This window comes from Protopterus annectens, chromosome 14.part0 (assembly GCF_019279795.1).
Source record: "Protopterus annectens isolate FY-2018-M chromosome 14.part0, PAN1.0, whole genome shotgun sequence".
NCBI lineage: Eukaryota > Metazoa > Chordata > Ceratodontiformes > Protopteridae > Protopterus > Protopterus annectens.
The window spans coordinates 1,021,321,196-1,021,342,746 of record NC_056748.1 but is presented as its reverse complement, the minus strand read 5'-3'; the positions used below and the strand labels follow the sequence as shown (position 1 = coordinate 1,021,342,746).

The following is a 21,551-nucleotide window of genomic DNA, read 5'->3' as shown; positions in this document are numbered from 1 at the left end:
TTTGCTTTTATGGTGTTACAGGTTCTCAGTGTGGGTATTAGAGGTGGAGATATCTTTAAAGATACTGAATTTGCTGAATTACATTAGATAGCAGAATTAGACTGATAACCAGCCTGGTTTAAATGCCCATGTTCCTATCAAACCTGTGTTAAAAAAAACATCAGCTATTGTATGGATTTTGATTGGTTGTGTCTAGTTTAAATAAGCTGTAACGTACTGTGTTTTTAGATCTGATGAAGGTTTTTAACTGAAAGTGCTAATCTGGCCTTTTAATAAAAGGTACGTCTGTTTTATGCCTTTCTCTGTGGTGTCCTCACTGGCTTCATTTATAAACAAGCACCATCAGGCATGCTACTGAATGAACATTATTTTCCAAAACAAATTAAATATGTTAATTAGAAAAGAAATGTTGGCAATGAATATTAAAGACTTTTTTTTTTTATTTTTTGGTGGGGGGGGTAGAGTTTGATGCACTGTTTCCTCCTGTAATCAAAAGTTCTGCATGAAATTCACCTTCTGTTGCTTTTCTAGGTGTTGCAGTATGGATTGTTGGTGGTCTGGAGTGTCTGTAATACTGTGGAAATACTGTTTCCTTGGTGAATGTTTTCTGTTCTGTACTGTCATATAGTGGCATGTACCATGGAAGTGGTTAATCAGTTAAGTATGGTGAAATGCCAGGCACCTGGTCTCTTCTTTCCGTACATTGTGATGAAATACAAGTTACCACCATCTGTTCTTCTTCTTACTTACGTCCAACAGCAACATATGGAGCAGAAACTGTTTTACGAGATCTGTACAAGTTTGTTATTTTTTAACCTGTATTTAGCAAGGAAACCCAGAGCAGTTTAGTAAGGTTTAACCATATTGGAAATGCATGGCTTTTGTAATTCATTATGTTCAAATACCATCTTTGATGGCTTTATTTGTATCTATGTACAATATATAACTCCCACAATGGAGAAAATCTAGCTGCCAGTTAATGTAGAGATATATGGTTTCAAACATCTGCTTGTTTGAATTGCTTTACCAGTGTAGGCCACCAGTAAGATCTTTGATAGCACCGCTAGTAACAAGTTTCATCAAAAAGAGCTTTTCCCTGTCAATATTGTGGACTGTCTGAGAATTCATGAATCCCATCCTACAAGTCCCATAGTAGTGTAGTGGCATGTCAGGGTGAGACATATCGTAGCCAAAGCCGGCAAGATTCACTTCATCACAGATGTGTAATGCCATAACAACAGCACTTACTCCGACTGTGGGCACAATCTGCAAGAAACAAAACAGGAGCAAGAATTAGTAGTCCTTAAATATCTACCCTTTTCTCCAAGAAGATTAGGAAGCCAAATACAACTTTGACAGCTGTCTTCTATGTTGTGCAGTAATGTTGACATTGTTTTTATTTAACTTAATTCTAAATACTTTAGCTCTCTCCAAGTCGTTTGATCAGTTACTGAAAAGTCATTAATTTTACTAAAACTGAGCAAGTATGCAATGACTATAACACACACAAATACCATCTTTTATTATGTAATTACCCATTCTGTAAAATAGTAATTTGCATATATCACTTTTAAGGGTGTAATTCTCTCACTATATTTAGGCCACACCAGCTGAAACATTTATCGTGTACTGTTTACCACATGCTGTTTGCACCTTAACATTTGTTGTTTGTTTAAACTGTTTAGTGATCCATGAGCACTCGTGCATCAGCTGACAGATTTGTTGCTGATTGTCATATGGACTGTTCAGTTTTGTAATGCTCCAACTTAGGTGTTGCTTAGATAGCCATAATTCCTCCAAATAGGGTTCATTGGAGTAAAAGTCACAGATAAAACTTATCAGAGATTGGCCAACGGGTTGAATTTAATGTCAGTAAGTCTACATGTTGCATCATAACTGCCTATAAGTAATTTAGCCCTAATGTGACCCTGTATCATTATCCTTTAGTGTCGGTCCAACCCTTAACAGGATATTGCCGTCACCCTCTTTAGTTCTCTTGCTATCAACCACTGCATAAAATGTATACTTCTCAATGGTCCAGATTTAGATACAATGTCCAGATTTTTGCCTCATATTTTGGTCTGTTCCTCATAAAATTTGTGGTTTTCTGGCAAATCACAGCAGATTAAAGTCACTAAATAATAACATACATTTGAGTTTCAGACTTCATATCCTTCAGAAAATGAATGCTAAGAAATCCTGTAATTCTAGTAAATTTATATGCTTGTAAGAGCAAAATTTAAAATGTGTATTATTGGGCCTTTGTCCTCTCATTACTTTAGGCATTCAGAATCCCTATGCTAAAGGTATGATAAAATACCTTAAGAAACTATGCATTTCAATTAATTGGCATGCTGCTGCACATTCTTTTGATTTTGCTTACCCTGTTTTTGAAATTTACATTCATGTCTGCTGCATATCCATGCTATGTATGCTGCGGAGCATAGCTGATCCTCTGATAGAGTACTGTTTTTAGAATATCCTCTGTTGGCTTAGCTTGCGGCATCTTGCAAAGGTTTCAGTCATAAACTCTTGGACAAATGTCTTCTACTCTTAGGAATCTACTCATTTTAAGTCTCTTTGTAAGAGACTAGTGTTAGGATAGAAGGAGAGAGTACTAAGGGAAGAGCATAATCCATTTTGGGAATTAGAATTTGATTGGCATCTGAGGCTTGGGTAAGTAAATTTCAATATCTTATAGCACCATTTTATGATGCCAGTCATTTTCTTAATTGCTAATATGAAGGGACTCATGATATGGAACTTTCCAGGAGATCGTGTCATTAGTTCATTATTGATAATTCTTTAACTAATCTAGACATTGAGTCAATCATCATGTTTTCTTTCATATTTTTCTCATACCTTCTTTCTGTTGTACCATGTTGACTCATTTTAAACAATTTGCTGTAGATTTTTTTAATATGCAAATTTATGCTTGAATGTAGGATTAGAAAATTAACAACATACAGACTTGGGAATCTTTCACTGGGTTTAGCAGGCAAAGTAGTCCTAACAAATTAATACTGGGCTGGTCTCAGACTAGGTTCTTGGAATATACCTGATGTTGGAGAACTTCATTTTGAGTGGTTCTGTCTAACTTTTATATTACATTATCTTTTGCTGAGGTAATCAACAATCTGCTTCATGGAGTCATTGGAAAAAGATAGTTATGAATAATTTTCAAGAATACTGTATGATCTGCAAGGTAAACAGCCATTCATAAATCCATAAATATTGTGTTGTGAGTAATCATTTATCTGTACTACAACAAATATGATTTAGGACTGAATTCTGGGCTGTTAGTACACCATAATTTGTCCAAATCTAAGTTCTGCTGGCAAGAGAATTCTGTATTTTTTTTGTAAAATGATAAATCTGTGTTTGTGTTTTTCAAACATTTTTACAGTGATACGGTTTATTTATTATCCAAGAGTCTTCAAAAGTTTTAGGATTTCTGTGTTTTAGGTGGTAGTGTGATTGTAGTTATTTTTTCACGTGGAAGTTGTGAATCCTGAAAGTATTTAAAAGTTAGATATTTTAGTGAGGAACAGTATAAGGAATTGATTTTCTTTGTAAAATGTGGGCACAAATTTGAGTTGTGTAGGGACTTTACTTGGGTGTGTAAAAAGTCATTTAATAATTGAACATTTACAGAAGGTTTTAAAGTAAAACTTTGTAATGACATCTATATTAAGGATAGTTGGCTTGGAGTGTAGTAGTTTACTGTTAAATATTCATGTTTTATTGGGCTGAAAAAGTATGAGGATTTGCAGTTATTGTGCTTGTAATAAGTGTATGTTTTTAAAACTTTTGTTGGTTCATAGAACCTTTAATTTAGTCCAGTAAGATTTTGGTTTCTTAACTCATTGGAGCTCAGGAAGTTTGCACTGCAACTTCCCATGGGCAGAGCCTAAGCCTTTTGACAGAATCAAATTCTGCCCTCACATTTCAAACAAATGGTCATACCTCTGGGACTATAGGGGTTATGAAAGAAGTATAAATGGCAAACTCTTCAGCGCAAACTATTTTCATATTGCTAGTATTCTTTAGGTTCTAGGTCTTAGGTTTATAAGTCACGGTAAACACAGTAGCTATTACATTTGTAAGATGTTATAAACACCTTACAATATCTCAGCAACCACTCAAGTTACACACGTACTGTCATCAGCATTTTATTCATCCAGCTGAAAAGTTTTATGTGAGGCTAAGGAGTTCTGTCTGCATTACTTGGTGGTCGAGATATTTAGAAAAATGTGAAACCTATATCTATATAAATTAATATCACAAAAACAGTTGATATCTATTTACCTGAACCAGACAGAGTTCAAATATTAATGCAGTTGAGTTTGCCATTGTGTAAGCTTTAAGATGAAATCTTTTACATCCTTGTACATAACATGGTTTGGGAATTATTGATGCAAATACGAGCAAGCAATATTTGATGCCTAGAGGCATCAGTAGGAGTTTACTGAAGATGCACATGGAGGTGTCACTCAGATGTAATCAGTTAAGAGTACTTTTTGCTTTTATCTGACAAGTTGCATCATTGTCTGTAATAACTGTCAGTCTATGGTTAAGGAGGTCTTTGTGATGTCAAGGAACAGCTTTGTTCTAAATATATCAGACTTTTATCTGTTTTTAAGAAGTTATTTAATGGACAAAGTAAGATTGACATTTTTGCCCTTTTGATTCTGTATTTCACAGTTGGATTCAATGTCTTCTGTATTGGTCCACTATATAATAAAAGCACTACATTGTCAGATTAATATATATTGCAGAATACAGCATGGTCAATTTTATAATAGGTACTATATTAAGTAAATAAAGACCAAGTGCAAAAAATAAAGTTTCTATTTTGAATTAGGAATGGATTTTACATGTTTAAATGAGCACTTTGAGGTCACTGGTTTGTGTTCACTAAGGGTTTTTAACAATATACAGGATTCCTACATTTAAGGATGAACTTTCTAGAACTATGTCTAACAAGAAATGTTCTTGTTTTGTTGGAGCACTGACAAGTTTATAGCCGATGTTATGGTTTTGTAGTTATTAAATAGTGGAGCCTTACCATTTCCTGCCCAGAATGTTAAGGAATTTAACAGATTGCCAAGTTTGTCTTGGAACAGATTCATTACGTATGAACTATGTTTGGTTAAAAACATAAGCCCTTCTCCCTGTTTGGATTTCTGGTATATTGTCTTGAAATGTTTGAGATAAGAAAGATGAAATAATGATGAAGAATGCATTCTTCTGAGCAGGGTTTTATTCAATCCTGTAATATCAAGGACTGGTACTTGAATTATAACCCCAGGCATATGGCATCCATTGTTGGACTTCATAATATGAAACCATGCTTGAAGAAAAGAGATAGGACCCTTCTAATTGAGCTATTACAACTACAAAAATATGTTTCATGAAGGACAGTTTCTTTCCGTCTCTCTTTCCCTTCCCACCTCGCTTTGGAAAAATTATTCTGTCTATAAGGCGGGCACCAGACTTATCCATATTTAAATCAGGCCTAAGTGAGTGCTGGTCTGTCATTGTTGATAAGCCCTATAGTACAGAATGCAGACTCATGTATGACCTGATTTGAGGTTCTTGAGAATGATAAACAAGCTACTTCAAAAAAGCTGCAGCATGGTGTTTCACAGGGTCTCCAAATGGATTATAATTAAACATTTCACCAGTGCATCATTGCGTATATAACAAGATGCTGCTATGCAAATATTAGCCTGGTTCTAAACACCATAGTCATACTTCATGTTACTACTTTACAGAATATGTTTATAGGTTCATAGATGTTTACTAAGCTAACTACCACAAGGGCCTTCTTAAGCCTAGCCTTGCAAACCAAATCTCTGACAAATTCTGGTAGTCTTGATAAGTGTAAGCAAGAGCGTGGAAGATGAAACATTTACAAGCAGGGGCCTGGGAGAAGAACCATTTGCAGGCTGCCTGTGTCCAGTGATGAATTTTTTGTTCCCCATTCAAGTTGTCGAAGTTATACTTGATTTGGGTTAGTGAGGAACTCTGCTTTAAATAGATGGGGAACCTGTTCCAGAGAATGGGGTAGTCTCTGGGATACATACCTGTCTCTCGAGCAGGTCTTGATTATATTACAGGCAAGGTTTAAGTCTTTAGAATGAGTAATTCTGGTGCTGTTTGTTTTGCAGATATACAGGAGATCCATCAGGTGGAGTCTGATAATGCCTTGTATGCCAAGCGTAGATCTCCCCTCAGCAGCCTGTAGGAGACAATACAGGCATGGGTCTTGAGGAGGTCTGCAAAGGACATGCTACTTATGCCCTGTATTCTCTTATTGCGGAACCTCTGTGGAGGTTCCCGTTGTTGGATGTGCCTGGCTAGGTATATACCAAAGGGGGAATTGTAATCCGTGATTGGTGTTATGAATAATGAAAATAACTCCAACTTAAACTAATAAAAACAATAAACTGCTAGTCAGCAATGCAGATGAACAAAGTAATAGTTTATTACACACACAATCGTCAGTGATAAGCACTTTTGTCTAAATTTTTTAAAAGACTTCAGATAATGAAGACAAGTCATGTGATTAATTTATATACTCACAAAGTCCCATGATCAGGTATGGAAACTTAAAGATACAAAGCATCTAATATGATTGCACTAAGTGACCTAGTAAAAAAAAAAAACTAAATAAATACATTATTATTGGAGCCTATATTATATATAAGATTCTAAAACAATAACAAATATTATAAATATCATGAGTACTCCCTCTCACACAGTCATATTTATTTATCTATTTGCCATTTGTTAACCAGGTTAATCTGGCTGGGCAGGTGCCCTTTTTCAGAAGAGACCCGAGGAGAAATCTGCATTACAGCAAATAATTTTTACAAAGAATTTACACATATAATTAAAACAGCCTTTGAACATAACAATTAAGAAAAGTACCATAACAGCATAGATTTTTTTACAGTTGATAAAGTATTTACATATACAATCATAACATTTTCTTTTTTTTAAAGGATATACTATTGTATTCCTTACAAATACGGGATGAATGTCAGAAATTAATACAATGGAAAGGGAAATTTCTAACGTGTAAGTTTTTAGTGAGGTGTACAGGTGTCAGATTAAGAAAAATCAGGGAACAGAGTGAAGGGAAGAGGAGGGTTATGGAACAGAAGAGGGGGTATAGTGTGAAGATTGGAGTATAGTGGAAGGGAAAGGCCACAGAGCTGGATAGTCTGGAAATACTGACAGGAACATGAATCAACAGAAAGGGGGGGGCGCAGTGGGGAGTGATCGGGGAAAAATGGGGAGTGAGGCAGTAAATGCAGGGTGCAAGTAGGGTCTTTATAAGGGCAGTTCCAGGAGTTAAGCAGATATTCCTTTATAGACAGTTTGAAGTTTGCTGGGTTTTGGATAGATCTGATGTGGATTGGGAGTTGGTTCCAAGAGGAGCTAACTGAGTAGCTTTATAGCATTTTTCCTACGGCTTTGTTAGGTTTGGTGATTTGAAGGTGGTGCTGGTCTGAGCTACAAAGTTCCCAATTACGGACATAAGGATAGTCGATGGTTGCTAGTGATGGACAGGCAGTGGGTTGATGGAGGATAGTATGAGTAAGGAGGATTTGATTTATAGAGTTCTAACCAGTGGAGTTTTTGTAAGGAGACAGTGATGTGACTGATAGGGAAAGTTAGTGGCAAATCTAGTGATTTTGTTGTGGGTTAGTTCAAGTTTGGTTGACAAGTTTTTTTGGAGGTTAGTGAAAATTGTGGCAGCGTATAGTAGGGTAGGCAGTAGGTAGGCTTGAGCTAGGGACAATTTAGATTCTTGTTAAGAATTTTTTATTTCTGTATAGTAGTCCAAGTTTTTGGTGTGTCTTCTTGATGCAGTTATAGATGTGGATGTCAAATTTGAGTTCATCATCTATAAAAACACTGAGATGTTTAGTGTGGGATTTGACCTTAATAGTAGTGTTTAGAGAAGAGACAGAGAAGGAGGTTTTGAGGTGTTGGTGGGACCTGGGGAGGAAGAGAAGTAGTTTTGTTTTGTTGGGGTTAGGAAGCAGTTGGTTAGTAGTGAGCTATATTTCAACTGAGTGGAGGGTAGCTTGAGTGAGGGTGAGTAGGTGGGGTAGACTATCAGAGGTTGTGATGATGGTAGAGTCATTGGCATATTGTATGAGTGTGTAGAGGGTGCATGATTGGTATAGATTATTAGTGACGATGTTAATAGTGGGCCAAGGATGCAGCCTTGTGGCACACCAGCTTGAACAGGGAGGAAAGGTGACATTGCCGAGAGCCATTTGACTGACTGTGCTCTGTTTGATAGGTATGAAAAAAAACAGGATAGAGTAGAGGTAGAGAGATTAAAGTGGGAGAGTTTGGAGAGAAGGAGTTTATGGGACAGTGTCAAATGCTTTTGAAAGGTCAAGGAAGAGACATGACACTAATTTGTTAGTTATCAAGAAATGTAGTGAGACAGTTGGTGAAGGACAGAAGTGTTGTAGTTGTGCTGTGATGTGGTCGGACACCATGTTGTGTTGGAGTGAAGAGATTTTCCTGAATGAGATATGAGATGAGCTGCTCGTGTATGCACTTTTCCAGAATCTTAGATGGGGGGGGGGGGGTAGAATCCTGATAGGCCTGAAATTGGAGGGGGTAGGTGGAGTTTCCTCCTTTATGTAATGACATTATATAGGATTTTTTCCAGATATTGGGGACAAGATTTTCCTGAAGTGACCTATTGATTAGGATGGAGACTGGATAGGTGATAGAAGGGGCAGCGAGTTTGAGGTATGGAAAGGCAAGTTATCAGCAGAAGGGAAGCAGGGTTTTAGTTTGTAGAGTAGTGATCTGATGATGGAGGTGGGGACAGACTTGATGGAGAAAGTAGTTTTGTGGGAGGGGGGAGAGTCCAGGCAGCTATCCTTGTTTGGTTTAATTATGTTTTGTATAGAGTTAATGAAGAAGGAGTTCAGAAGAGAGGCGGTTTTGAGTGTAGAGCTGTTAGGGGATGGGATGGGAGGAGATTCCCTGGGTGTAAGAGTTTGTTGACAGTACTCCAGAATTTCTGGGGGTTTGAGTGGGGCTCCTTTGTGGATCTAGGTGAAAGGATTTTTTTGTCAAGGGTGAAACTTTTTTTTTGTAGAGTTCCATAGTTCCCTTTAGTTTTGGAGACTAGAGGGTGTTTATTACAGTATCCATATTGATTATAAAATGTATAGTAAATTATACAATTGTATTATATATATATATATATATATATATATATATATATATATATATATATATATATATATATGAAAAACTAATATAGAAGACAAGACATTTTAATATTAAACATTAAGAAAATTATTTATTTATGATATGCCTTCATTTTAAGCAGACTTGTTATAGATATTATATCATTTTAGGCTGGTGGTACAGTAGCAGTAAGGTAGATCTGCCGCAATAGCTCAAGTTGCTCAAGCACAATAGTCCAAGGACCCCCCCCCCTCTAAGATTATGTTCAACTTTTTCCAAAATGGAAAACAAGAAATGATTATTAGAACAGGATATATGTTTATATAGGGTATTAGTTGTTTTTTCTTTAATGTCATAGGTGTACTCCTAAATTAATTGTTTTCAAGTTCCATTCAGTTTCTCCAACACAGAAGGCAGGACATTGATTGCAAAGAGTGATGTACGAACAAAATGTAGGGACCTCACCAAAGGTCTGCAATACGCACCTCACAGTCCAAATAAAATAAATAAAACATTGCAGACCACCACTGTGTTCCAAAATTTAATTCATACAACAGACATCCATAAAAATACAAAATCGATGGATAAGATCAATGAATAAAATTCCAAGACGCTTCAGTAAAAACAATTATCAAATCCTTAGTGCTTTCAGGTACTAACCTTCTTCAGATAGTCCTACACTACTCAAGGGAAAATATTTAAACTATCTTGTATCCAATCATCTCTAATAACGCACCTGCCTATTTTTTAAGGCGGGTCTCATGGGGACTGCCTCATTGAGCCCTGGTGGTCTATGAGCCAACAACTCAATTATCCACTTTGTCTCCTCTAATTCAGTCTGTTGTTTCATATCCCCCCCTCAAACTTTTGTACATATTCCTAATGGCCCCAAATTTAAACTAATGCCCCTCATTCTGATCTATGTGCCTGAACAATGCATTATGTGGATTCTTTGTCCTAATGCAGGATAAATGCTGTAAAATTCTAACCTTAAACATACAGTTCATTTTTCCTACATAAAAACTCACACATTGCTGACATTCAGTTAAATAAATCAAATCTGTGGTTCTACAAGTCACCCTGGCTTTAAAATGAAATTATTTTGCTGTAACAGGATATATAAAATCCACTGTTTATTTATAACCTCACAAGCCTTACATGACCCCCAAGGGACTGTCCCTTCCTTATTCATAATTGGCCTCCATCTAAGTACATGTTCTGTAGCCAAAATTTCCTTAAGGTTTTTATTTCTCCTGAAACCAAACAAGGGAGCTTGCCCCACCAACCCACTCAATTTATCATCAGTACTTAAAATATTCCAATTGTTCCTGACTATTTCACAGACACCATGTATATTATTGCTATATGTAAACATAATCCTAGTGTTATGTCTATCATTAACAGTGGCACGAATAGTATCAGAACTGCCCTTTCCATTACGTGACCTCATCCAAGGACACATCCTACCCCTTTGGAAAATCTCTGTCTGGTCAAGTGTCCCTCTAACAAATTCTTCATTATATCCCCTGTCTAAAAAATGTCCTTCCAAACTACAAACATGTTCTTCAAAATTAGGATCCTCTGTACAAATCCTCGACACTCTACATACCTGTCATTTCATTATATTACCAAATGTATATCTCGGATGCCACTGTCATAACTCAATAAGCTATTTTTCCAGCAGCTCTTCCTATACAGATTGGAAGAGAATCCCATTCTCTCCTGTGTCACTCTAACATCTAGAAAATCTATTTCCTTTCTAGAGTGTGTGACAGTAAAACAGAGAAACAAGGTGGTACTCTCTAAATATGTTATAAACTCATTAAGCTCAGATCATTACCCTTCCATAAGACAAAAAAGTCATCTACATAGCGTCTATATAAGCCAGTTTTGTCTCTCCAACCATTCTGTTCCCCTACAACAAACAGTCTCTCCCAATATGACAAGACCGTATTAGCACAGGTGGTGCCCATGGCTACCCCCTGTACTTGCCTGTAGGTCTCATTCAAACAAACGAAGATGTTGTGTTCCAACACAAGGCTGAGCATCTGGGCTATTAATCTCAACTTAACTTCATCAGCCCCTAGTTCCTGCAACAATACACAAACTGCTTTGATACCATACTCTACTGATAACAGTGAACAAACTGTTCACATCCAATGTTACCATTACATACTCACATTCCAACCCTCCATCTACCAAATCCCCCAGGGATGACAGAAAATGACCTGTATCTTTCAGTATATCATCCATTTTGTCGACATAGAGTCTCATTACTGTCTCTAGCCAAATTGAGATATTCTCTGTGACCCAGTTCCTGCCTGAAACTATGGGTCTAAGGGGGGGATTTTTCAGATCCTTATGTATTTTCGGAAGGGCCTTAAATATTGGAACCACTGGTTTATCTATCCATAAAAGCTGAAATAAATCTTCATCCATCAAATCCTGCTATGGGCATAGAACTATTTCCATATTTTAAATTCTAACCTTAAACATACAGCACTTTTTCTGCTACAGATAATAGAATGCAGCAGCAGAAAATGAAGAAGTTACATAGAGACTATGAGGATTTCACAAAGGGGAATATTTTTGTGTGGCCCAGAGAAGAGCATAATGCTTCCATACAGAGGAGCACTGTAAGAGATGCCTCTGCTGTGAAAACAACGGTCAGACGTGTTTCACATAGACCTGATGACTACCGGCCAGTAGATGTTACTGTTACAGCACAACGATCGGCACAAGATATAGTTAATGCTCCTACTGTTTCTGGCTCACAGCAAGAGACTGACATGGCTTCTTGTACCATGAGAGTAGAGACTGCTTCTACAGAAATGGGGACCACTACTGACACTGAGGGGCTGTCGTCAGCTCCTGTGTTTTCAGCTAATACTAAAAAGGTATTGGAAATAGGGGCTAGACCCAAAGAAAATTCACCACCTCTCTATAAAGAGCGTTTTTAGCCCATTTACCATCTCAAGTCAAACAAAAAGGGGAATGGAAATGCTCCCACAGCGAAGAAAGGGGAGCCAAGAAAAGGAGGACTCTAGATTGACTGGTAATTATGACTTTAATATTGTATATAACTTATCTCGTTATACATTATCGGATAATGAGCTTTTTGTTCTGAACAAGGGGCTGACTTTCATCCCGAGTAGGGAGAGTTGTTTTAATGAAAGTATAATGGATCGTATGTTCTTTTGCAGGAATATAATGTTAAGAAAAATGTATGGAAATAGTTCTGTGCCCATAGCAGGGCTAAGACAACCGAGAGGTCTTGTCCCTCCTTTTACGAACTCTATGCATACTTTTATAAAATGTTGTGAACAAGATGTTATGCATTATCTGAGTGATAATAGGAATATAAAGTTTTATAACTTGACTATATCACAATGCAATGCTTTAGGCTGTTTACAAAATAATAAAGATTTGATTATAAAGCAGACTGATAAAGGTGGGGCCGTGGTTGTCCTAGATAAGGATATGTATTATGAAAAGTTAAAGGGGCTGCTTTCTGGTGTTTCCATTTCACCCTTAATGGTAGGCCATATTGTTCAGAAAGTTCATGATAAACTGTTTGTTGAAAATAGGGTTTGATGGATGAAGATTTATTTCAGTTTTTATGGATAGATAAACCAGTGGTTCCAATATTTAAGGCCCTTCCAAAAATACATAAGAATCTGAAAAATCCCCTCCTTAGACCCATTGTTTCAGGCAAGAACTGGGTCACAGAGAATATCTCGATTTGGCTAAAGACAGTAATGAGACCCTATGTCAACAAAATGTATGAGATACTGAAAGATACAGGTCATTTTCTGTCATCCCTGGGGGATTTCGTAGATGGAGGGTTGGAATGTGAGTATGTAATGGTAACACTGGATGTAAACAGTTTGTTCACTGTTATCAGTAGAGTATGGTATCAAAGCAGTTTGTGTATTGTTGCAGGAACTAGGGGCTGATGAAGTTAAGTTGAGATTAATAGCCCAGATGCTCAGCCTTGTGTTGGAACACAACATCTTCGTTTGTTTGAATGAGACCTACAGGCAAGTACAGGGGGTAGCCATGGGCACCACCTGTGCTAATACGGTCTTGTCATATTGGGAGGTTTGTTGTACGGGAACAGAATGGTTGGAGAGACAAAACTGGCTTATATAGACGCTATGTAGATGACTTTTTTGTCTTATGGAAGGGTAATGAATCTGAGCTTAATGAGTTCATAGCATATTTAGAGAGTACCACCTTGTTTCTCTGTTTTACTGTCACACACTCTAGAAAGGAAATAGATTTTCTAGATGTTAGAGTGACACAGGAGAGAATGGGATTCTCTTCCAATCTGCATAGGAAGAGCTGCTGGAAAAATAGCTTATTGAGTTATGACAGTGGCATCCGAGATATACATTTGGTAATATAGTGAAATGACAGGTATGTAGCGTGTCGAGGATTTGTACAGAGGATCCTAATTTTGAAGAACAGGTTTGTAGTTTGGAAGGACATTTTTTAAACGGGATATAATGAAGAATTGTTTAGAGGGACACTTGACCAGAGAGAGATTTTTCAAAGGGGTAGGATGTGTCCTTGGATGAGGTCATGTAATGGAAAGGGCAGTTCTGATACTATTCTTGCCACTGTTAATGATAGACATAACACTAGGATTATGTTTACATATAGCAATAATGTACATGGTGTCTGTGAAATAGTCAGGAACAATTGGAATATTTTAAGTACTGATGATAAAATGAGTGAGTTGTTGGGGCAAGCTCACTTGTTTGGTTTCAGGAGAAATAAAAATCTTAACGAAATGTTGACTACAGAACATGTATCTAGATGGAGGCCAGTTATGAATAAGGAAGGAACGGTCCCTTGTGAGTCATGTAAGGCTTGTGAGGCTATAAATAATGCAGTGGATTTTACATATCCTGTTACAGCAAAATAATTTCATTTTAAAGCCAGGACAACTTGTAGAACCACAGATTTGATTTATTTAGCTGAATGTCAACAATGTGTGAGTTTTTATGTAGGAAAAACGAACTGTATGTTTAAGGTTAGAATTTTACAGCATTTATCCTGCATTAGGACAAAGAATCCACATAATGCATTGTTCAGGCACATAGATCAGAATGAGGGGCATTGGTTTAAATTTGGGGCCATTAGGAATATGTACAGAAGTTTGAGAGGGGGGATATGAAACAACAGACTGAATTAGAGGAGACAAAGTGGATAATTGAGTTGTTGGCTCACAGTGCACCAGGGCTCAATGAGACAGTCCCCATGAGACCCGCCTTAAAAAATAGGCGGATGCGTTATTAGAGATGATTGGATACAAGATAGTTTAAATATTTTCCCCCGAGTAGTGTAGGATTATCTGAAGAAGGGTTAGTACCCGAAAGCGCTAAGGATTTGATAATTGTTTTTTACTGAAGCTTTTTGGAATTTTATTCATTGATCTTATCCATCGATTTTGTGTTGTTATGGATGTCTGTTGTGTGAATTAAATTTTGGAACACAGTGGTGGTCTGCCACGTTTTATTTATTTTATAAAGAGTGATGTAAACTACACCTTGTGTATAACAATAATATTGCCCTGTTGCTTTGATCGTCCTGTTACAAACCTCAATTGAATCTCCAATGTATATAAATTGGCACTGCCCACATGTGCCACATTTTGACATTTTTCCACATTTTGACTTAATGTTGCTATAGGCTATGTTTTGAAAGATGTTTTTGAAACTAGTTCCACATTTATAAATTATCGTAGGACGTGCAATTTTTCATAAGTGACCTTGTTATTCTAAATAAGCCACCAATTTTTATGTACACTGTTAGTTATACTCTTGCTGCCTGAGTTATAGGTGATGAATGAATGACCAATGTCTGTGTACACATCATCTTGTTTGTCTACATCGATTGCTTTTAATATATTCTCTCGATTGGCTTTATCCATTGTAGGTGTTGGAGTTCTATCTATGTTATTATTTGGTCACAGTAATGGTTCAGATACTCCAGTAAGCCTTTTTTGTATTATTTCTTGCTTAATTGAGTTTATCATGTTAATGGGGTAATCCCTATTTTTAATCATCTCAGTTAATAGGTTACATTCTTTTAGAAATTCCTCAAAAATAGATTCCATACAAGCACCCTTACCACTGGCACATTTATTACAGCACATTTTTGATGGTAAGGGTGACTGCTGCTGAAATGTAAAAAGGTATTAGAATACATTGGCTTCCTGAATATCCTAGATGACCATGTTTTTGAAGAATTATCTTTAGAAAGTTAAACATCTAAATATGCTATCCTATCATAGCCAACTGTATATGTGAATACGAGAAAATATGTACTGTTGATGTAACTAATGAACTCTTCTAAATATTCAGTAGTGCCTGAACATGCAACATATATATCATCCAAACAGTGGGTACACATCTTGATAGAAATACTAAATGGGCTGTTGAACAAGTACTTATATTCCCGCACTGCCATAATTATGTTTGCATAGAGTGTACCACAAGCTGCCACTATAGCAATGCCAGTGGTTTGTTTAAAATAATGTCTTTCATAATATATGAAATTATCATCTAGAACAAGTTCAACTAGATGACTCAATGTGGTGATCCTATCTTGTTCTAAGTCCATGCTGTTAGTGAGACAATCACTATAGCATGGGGTATGCAGCTGAAAATAACTTTTACCACAATAGTAATAAGTATTATATCCGAAGGTTCATTCAAATACTGGCATTTCGGGTGAAAGTTCCATGAATACCTCTATTCTCTTAATGAAGAACCCCTGTAGAGGTTACAGTTGTTGGAGGTGCCTAGCTAGGTATATACCAAAGGGGGGAATTGTAATCAATGACAGGTCTTATGAATGCCAAATACTGTGCAAAAGTAACATCATTGGACCGAGATGCCATACCTTTGTTTATAAGTTGTACAACATAGAATGATTTTCTCACTACTCTAGAAAAAGGATGGTTGAAGGTTAGACTACTGTCTATTTGTGTCCGTAAGTCCCTGACTACTGGGTCAACTCTTAGGTGTGTATGTCATTATGATAGTTACCAGGGCTGGATGTCTTCCCAAAGGATGCTATTAGGCATTTAGTTTTAGTAACACAGCTCTGACACCAGTTATTTGTCTGGGTCAGCCCTTCCTGGAGAACATTTGTGTTTGTGGTGGTGGATTCTATGGCTGCTCATAATTTGCAATCATCTACAGATTCAGTCAGCCAGAGGCCATTTATATTGGCCTTGACTTCACAGAAGTAAATGCCAAAAAGAAGTCGTCCCAGGACTGATCCCTGTAGGACTCTGCTTGTGACTGGCATCTTCATAGAGGTACACACCCCAAACTCTAACTTCCTTGAGTCCCATCTGAAAGCGAGATGGCTATCCACCAGGTGACTTGGAGGTTTATACATAACTTCTTGAGGAATGTCTGAGGGGGGTATTGTGTCATATGCCTTAGCAAGATCAGGGTAGGCAGTGTGATTATTGAATAATACCAGAAACCCAGATGCAGAAAATGTAGACCACACCTTAGTGGTGCTCATAATGTATGACCTTATATCCTTGTTTGTGTTTGTGGTACCCTCTGTACAGTGCAGTTACAATATTTGACAATGTGCTAAAGACTTTTATTTATTACAAATACATACCTACAAACAAAATAACTGAATGCAAATTCAAACAGATAACACACATGTGCAGGCTACTTCAGAAATAGCAATATGATGCATGCTTTTCTTCCTTTTTAACATTATATCATAAACCTTCCATTATTCATGAAATTATTTGTGCAGAATAATATCAGTTCCATTTCCATAAAAAAAGTTTATAATGAAATAGTCATAAATTCCACCATATAACTCTCATTCAACTGGGCCAACACCTCGGAACTTTCCAACCATATTTTATTACTTTGTTCTTACTGAAACACATTTTCCATTTCCAAGTACTACAGCCAAGGTAGCCATTTACCCATATATCTATCTCTACCTTCGTTCATAGGTTAGTACTAAGCTAACTATCCTTCTGAGTAATGTTAAGCCTAGCCAACTACCCCATGTAAGAATCGAACCCTTCGCCTTGTAAGGTAAACACCTTAACCATTACAACAACCTCCCACCCCTGTTATTGATTACCCTTCCCTCCAGCTCATATACTTCCTTCATGAACTCTATGACCTCTTTTAAACTTGAAGGGTTTTGTTGTTTTCAAATCTTTCTGATTGCCTTCTTAGATATTACTGAGAACAAGTCTAGAAGTTGTTCTTTATTCTGGTCCTGTCACTGAAGCCTGTTGCATGGAAAAACAATATATTATTGCAAAGCTTGTCTTACATGTAAATTAGCAATGTTGCATATTTACAAATTTGCAACCCATGTAGTATTCCTTTCTCTCTCTCTTTTTTTATGTTTTTTTTTTATCTGAATAAGAGTGTTCCTTATCTTTTTCTTCATAACTCATGCAAACTGCTACACCCATAATTTTGCTCATTGTTTTCCATTTTTTTCTGTTTTTCTAGCCACTGTCATACATGGTGCCAGATTTAGTTTATTTCTTGTATATCTAAATACTAGCTTGGTCTCTTGTTCTGCTTGCCCTGCATCAAGAAATGAAAAGCCTTTCAGAGCAGTTGAACAATTGGCTTAGTTTCTGGTGTATTTCTAAGGGGATCCAGTACCTGATAGCCTGGAAGGACATGATTGACAGACCACAATGTTTTGCCAGAGATGGCATTCCTCTGTCTGCCCTGGGCTTCGGGCTTCTGGCTTCTGGCAAAGGCTCTTGCCTCCCCTATAGTGCCTTTTTAGGCAAACTCATGAGCATAAAATTACTAACATGAAAAATTCTTCTAAATGAAATTTAAAGGTCATGCTGCTAAACGCCAGGAGTCATAGCATGAAACTGCACTCATTGCAATCATTCCTTGGCCCTGGGGGATGCTGACATTTGTGCAGTCACTGAAACCTGGTTCAAAGCTGTGGAGAGCACCCCGGCCTCACCAGGTTACTCATCCTACCGTACATTCAGACCTCAAATGGAGGACTACAAAGCCAAAGAGATGGAGTTTCAATATTCAAAGACATACACACCTTCAGGCTGGTCAAATGGTATGATGTGCAGGAGACACTCCAAGTGCAGTTAACTGTTGACAAAACACCTATTCAAATCATCGCTAGTTACAGACCCCCCAACCATGACTCAGGATGACCACTACACCTATCTGGTCTGACTTGAATCCATCAAGATTCAACCCTGTACCCTGATCCTGGATGACTTTAACTATCCAGCCATAGAGTGGAAGACCTATTCTAGCCCAAACATGAATGCCCAGAGATTCCTCGACTTTGTCAATGCCAATGCAATTGGATGGGAGATAGGAAATTCACCCTGGGGATCACATCTGTGGATCTGCTTGACAGGGACACAGGAAAATAATTTTCTTGGGTGGCAAACGTCAGGGTACCATTTGGCTAGGCTTATATAGGCCCAAGGGCCAATAGCCTAGTACCTACCTATGAACCTATAAGATCTGATCATAAAGCAATCACTTTTGAAGTCACCATATCCCCTGACCCCCCCCCCCCCATTATCAGGGTCAAATGAAAAAACTTTTCCAAAACTGACTACAGTCTCCTCAGAGCAGGTATAAGCAGCTTCATAACCACTGTTATTTCAGATGGAACTAGCACTAATCTCCAAGCCTACACCAAAAATCTGTATGAGCACCTAAATATCTGTATCGACTCAGCAGTACCAGACAGGACCAAATCATCTTCCTCAAGAAAGAGTAAACCTGTCTGGTGGACAGCAGCAGTAAATAAACTCTATTATAAAAGGAAAAAAATTGCTGTCCAGGACCAAGAAGGAGCAAGTGCCAAGTTGGAAGCAATCTCTCCTTTGTCTGAACAAGCAAATAAGGTCACTGGTGAAATCCTCTTAGGCTAACTTTGAGTCCAGATTGTCCACAACCACTAAGGACAATCACAAGGCCTTTTTCACATATGTCCACAATCTCAAAGGTAACACCCAAGCCTGCTCTGAACTGCTGGTCAGTAACAACACATACACAAATGCCATAGATATAGATAACCTGCTGGCAGACAGGTTCAGTGAAAACTTCACCCCCCTTCTCCCCAATAGTAAACCAGGACATCCCCTGAACCTGCCCCCCTCCCCTCATCATCAGGGAGCAAGTCTTTAATGCCCTCTCCATGGGACTCGATAACATTCCTGGCTGTATCCTACATGAACTCAGGCTTGAGCTCTCAGCTCCATTATATACCCTATTCAACCAAAGCCTGAGCACTGGCTTCATCCTAGCGTAATGGAGGACAGCCACTGTCATCTCTCACACAAAGGTGGAGCGTTCACTGACCCATGGAATGCATTATCATGAACCTTATAAACAAGGATATTGGCAACCTCCAAACGCTTGACCCCACACAGTTTGGTTTTGTCAAAGGGAGATCATGCCTGTTAAACTTGGTTGACTTCTTCAAAACAGTCAACAAAGCCATGGACGACAGGAAGACAGTGCACACCACCTAACTTGACCTAGCCAAAGCTTTTGACACTATTCCCCACTCAGGCATTATAGATAAACTCTCCCAGCTAGGCATCAACCCTTGTTACCAGATGGGTAGCTAATTGTCTCATTGATAAAACCCACTCAGTCAAAGAGAAGCCACCTCTAGTAGTAGACCCATAACAAGTGGTGTACTCCAAGGATCGGTGTTGGGGATTCTGCTGTTTGGGGATATACTTTTCTGAGGTGCAAACCAAAACCAGTGGTCTGTGGCTTACCAAGTTTACAGATGACTGCAAGCTGGGTGCTGTCTTAAATTCCCCTAGTGATGTGAACATCCTCCAAGAGGGCCTTACCCAAACTAATGACTGGTGCCAGAAGCATGGCCTCAAAGCGAATGCCAAGAAATGTATCATTATCCCCTTTGGAGAAAATGGCATCCCCACTAATTATCACATTAATAACAATGTACTAAGCATGCAATCATTTGAGAGACTTGGGCACTCAGGTTGATAGGAGCCTGACTTTTGACCACCACGTTGCCTTCATTGTACAAAAAGCTTTCTACATGGCCCACTTCAAAAATAAGGGTATTTCATCCAGGAAAAAGGTCATAACATCCTTGCACTCCTCCCTTATCAGACCCTTTATTGAGTACAATGCCCCCTTCAGCATGTACCTTGCCAAGAATATGCAGCAGTTGAAGAGACCACAGAGGTTCCTGACCATGAAAATCCAGGGTCTCAAGCACCTATCCTATACAAATAGGCAAAAAGCCCTGTCCCTCTACTCAGTGTCATGCAGACTGCTCAGAGGTGAACTGTTTTGGGCATACAAGGCCATCTCATACCCATCCTTGATAGAGTTGCTGCATATCCATAAGACAAACTCCACTTGAGCAACCCACACCCAAGGCCTTAACCTGGTCTCTGACATTAACAGAACTTGTTGGCGGGATAGATTTGTGTCCCAAAGACTCTCCCATCTGTGGAATAGACTCCCTCTCCATGTCAAGCAGAGTACCTCTCTAGCCCTCATTAAGAGGAACCTGGACGACTTGATGGGTAACAGAAAATACACCCCTGGGATCCCACCTGTGTCCCTGCTGGACAAGGAAAACAGGTGCAGACTTTGAGGGAACATGGGTGAAATTCTTGGCTAGGCTTATAAGGGCCTCCAGGCCAATAGCCTAGTATCATCCTATGAACTTATGAAGAGATACCCAAAGAAGGCAGGGACAACCATTAGTGGGAGTTTTGTTTGTTTAACATCTAGTGAGATTACCCCCCCCCCCCACTTAAAGAGCTTTCAGCCTCACTTGTACCTCTGAAACATCACACATACTTTGCTGATTATATGGTCCACAATGTTTGAACACAACCACTAAAACTGTAAGACTTGACACCTTAGATGCAGCCACTGAAGATATAACATTTTTTAAACGGGATGTTTTTCAGAACTCAGTTTTGTTTTTTTGGAATTGCATCTAATCAAATTGACTGAATAACTGAAGAGATTTATATTCTGCTTCAACTATTGTCTAAAAAATTGGCACTGGGTTACCTGATTAACATTGAAGAGCTTATTTTGAGGTTCTGGATGCCCTAGGAAGTCCACCAAAGTTTTTCTGATGATATCTGGATTCAGGATTCGGTAATTGTGTGCCTTCAGAGTTGAGAACTCTGGTACTTCCTGCCAGAACCATAACTTATCCCACCAACTCTGATAACAAATAAAGAAAGAATTGACAATTACATTTTGTTACTTGCACTATTTGTGAGAACA

At 38.1% G+C, this 21,551-nt stretch overlaps 1 protein-coding gene across 2 annotated transcripts in view; it reads right to left on the bottom strand.

The window, feature by feature from the left end:
* Positions 1–278: 278 nt before the first annotated feature.
* The window catches only part of LOC122789403 (lactosylceramide alpha-2,3-sialyltransferase-like), a 246,997-nt gene continuing 225,724 nt past the window's right edge, over positions 279–21,551 (bottom strand). For both annotated transcript variants that reach the window (XM_044056828.1, XM_044056826.1), the window contains exons 6-7: positions 21,330–21,488; positions 279–1,266 (exon numbers count right to left, since the gene is read on the bottom strand). In XM_044056828.1, the coding sequence (XP_043912763.1) occupies positions 1,024–1,266; positions 21,330–21,488 (402 nt within the window). In that variant the 3' untranslated portion in view covers positions 279–1,023. The remainder of the gene's footprint in view (positions 1,267–21,329; positions 21,489–21,551) is intronic.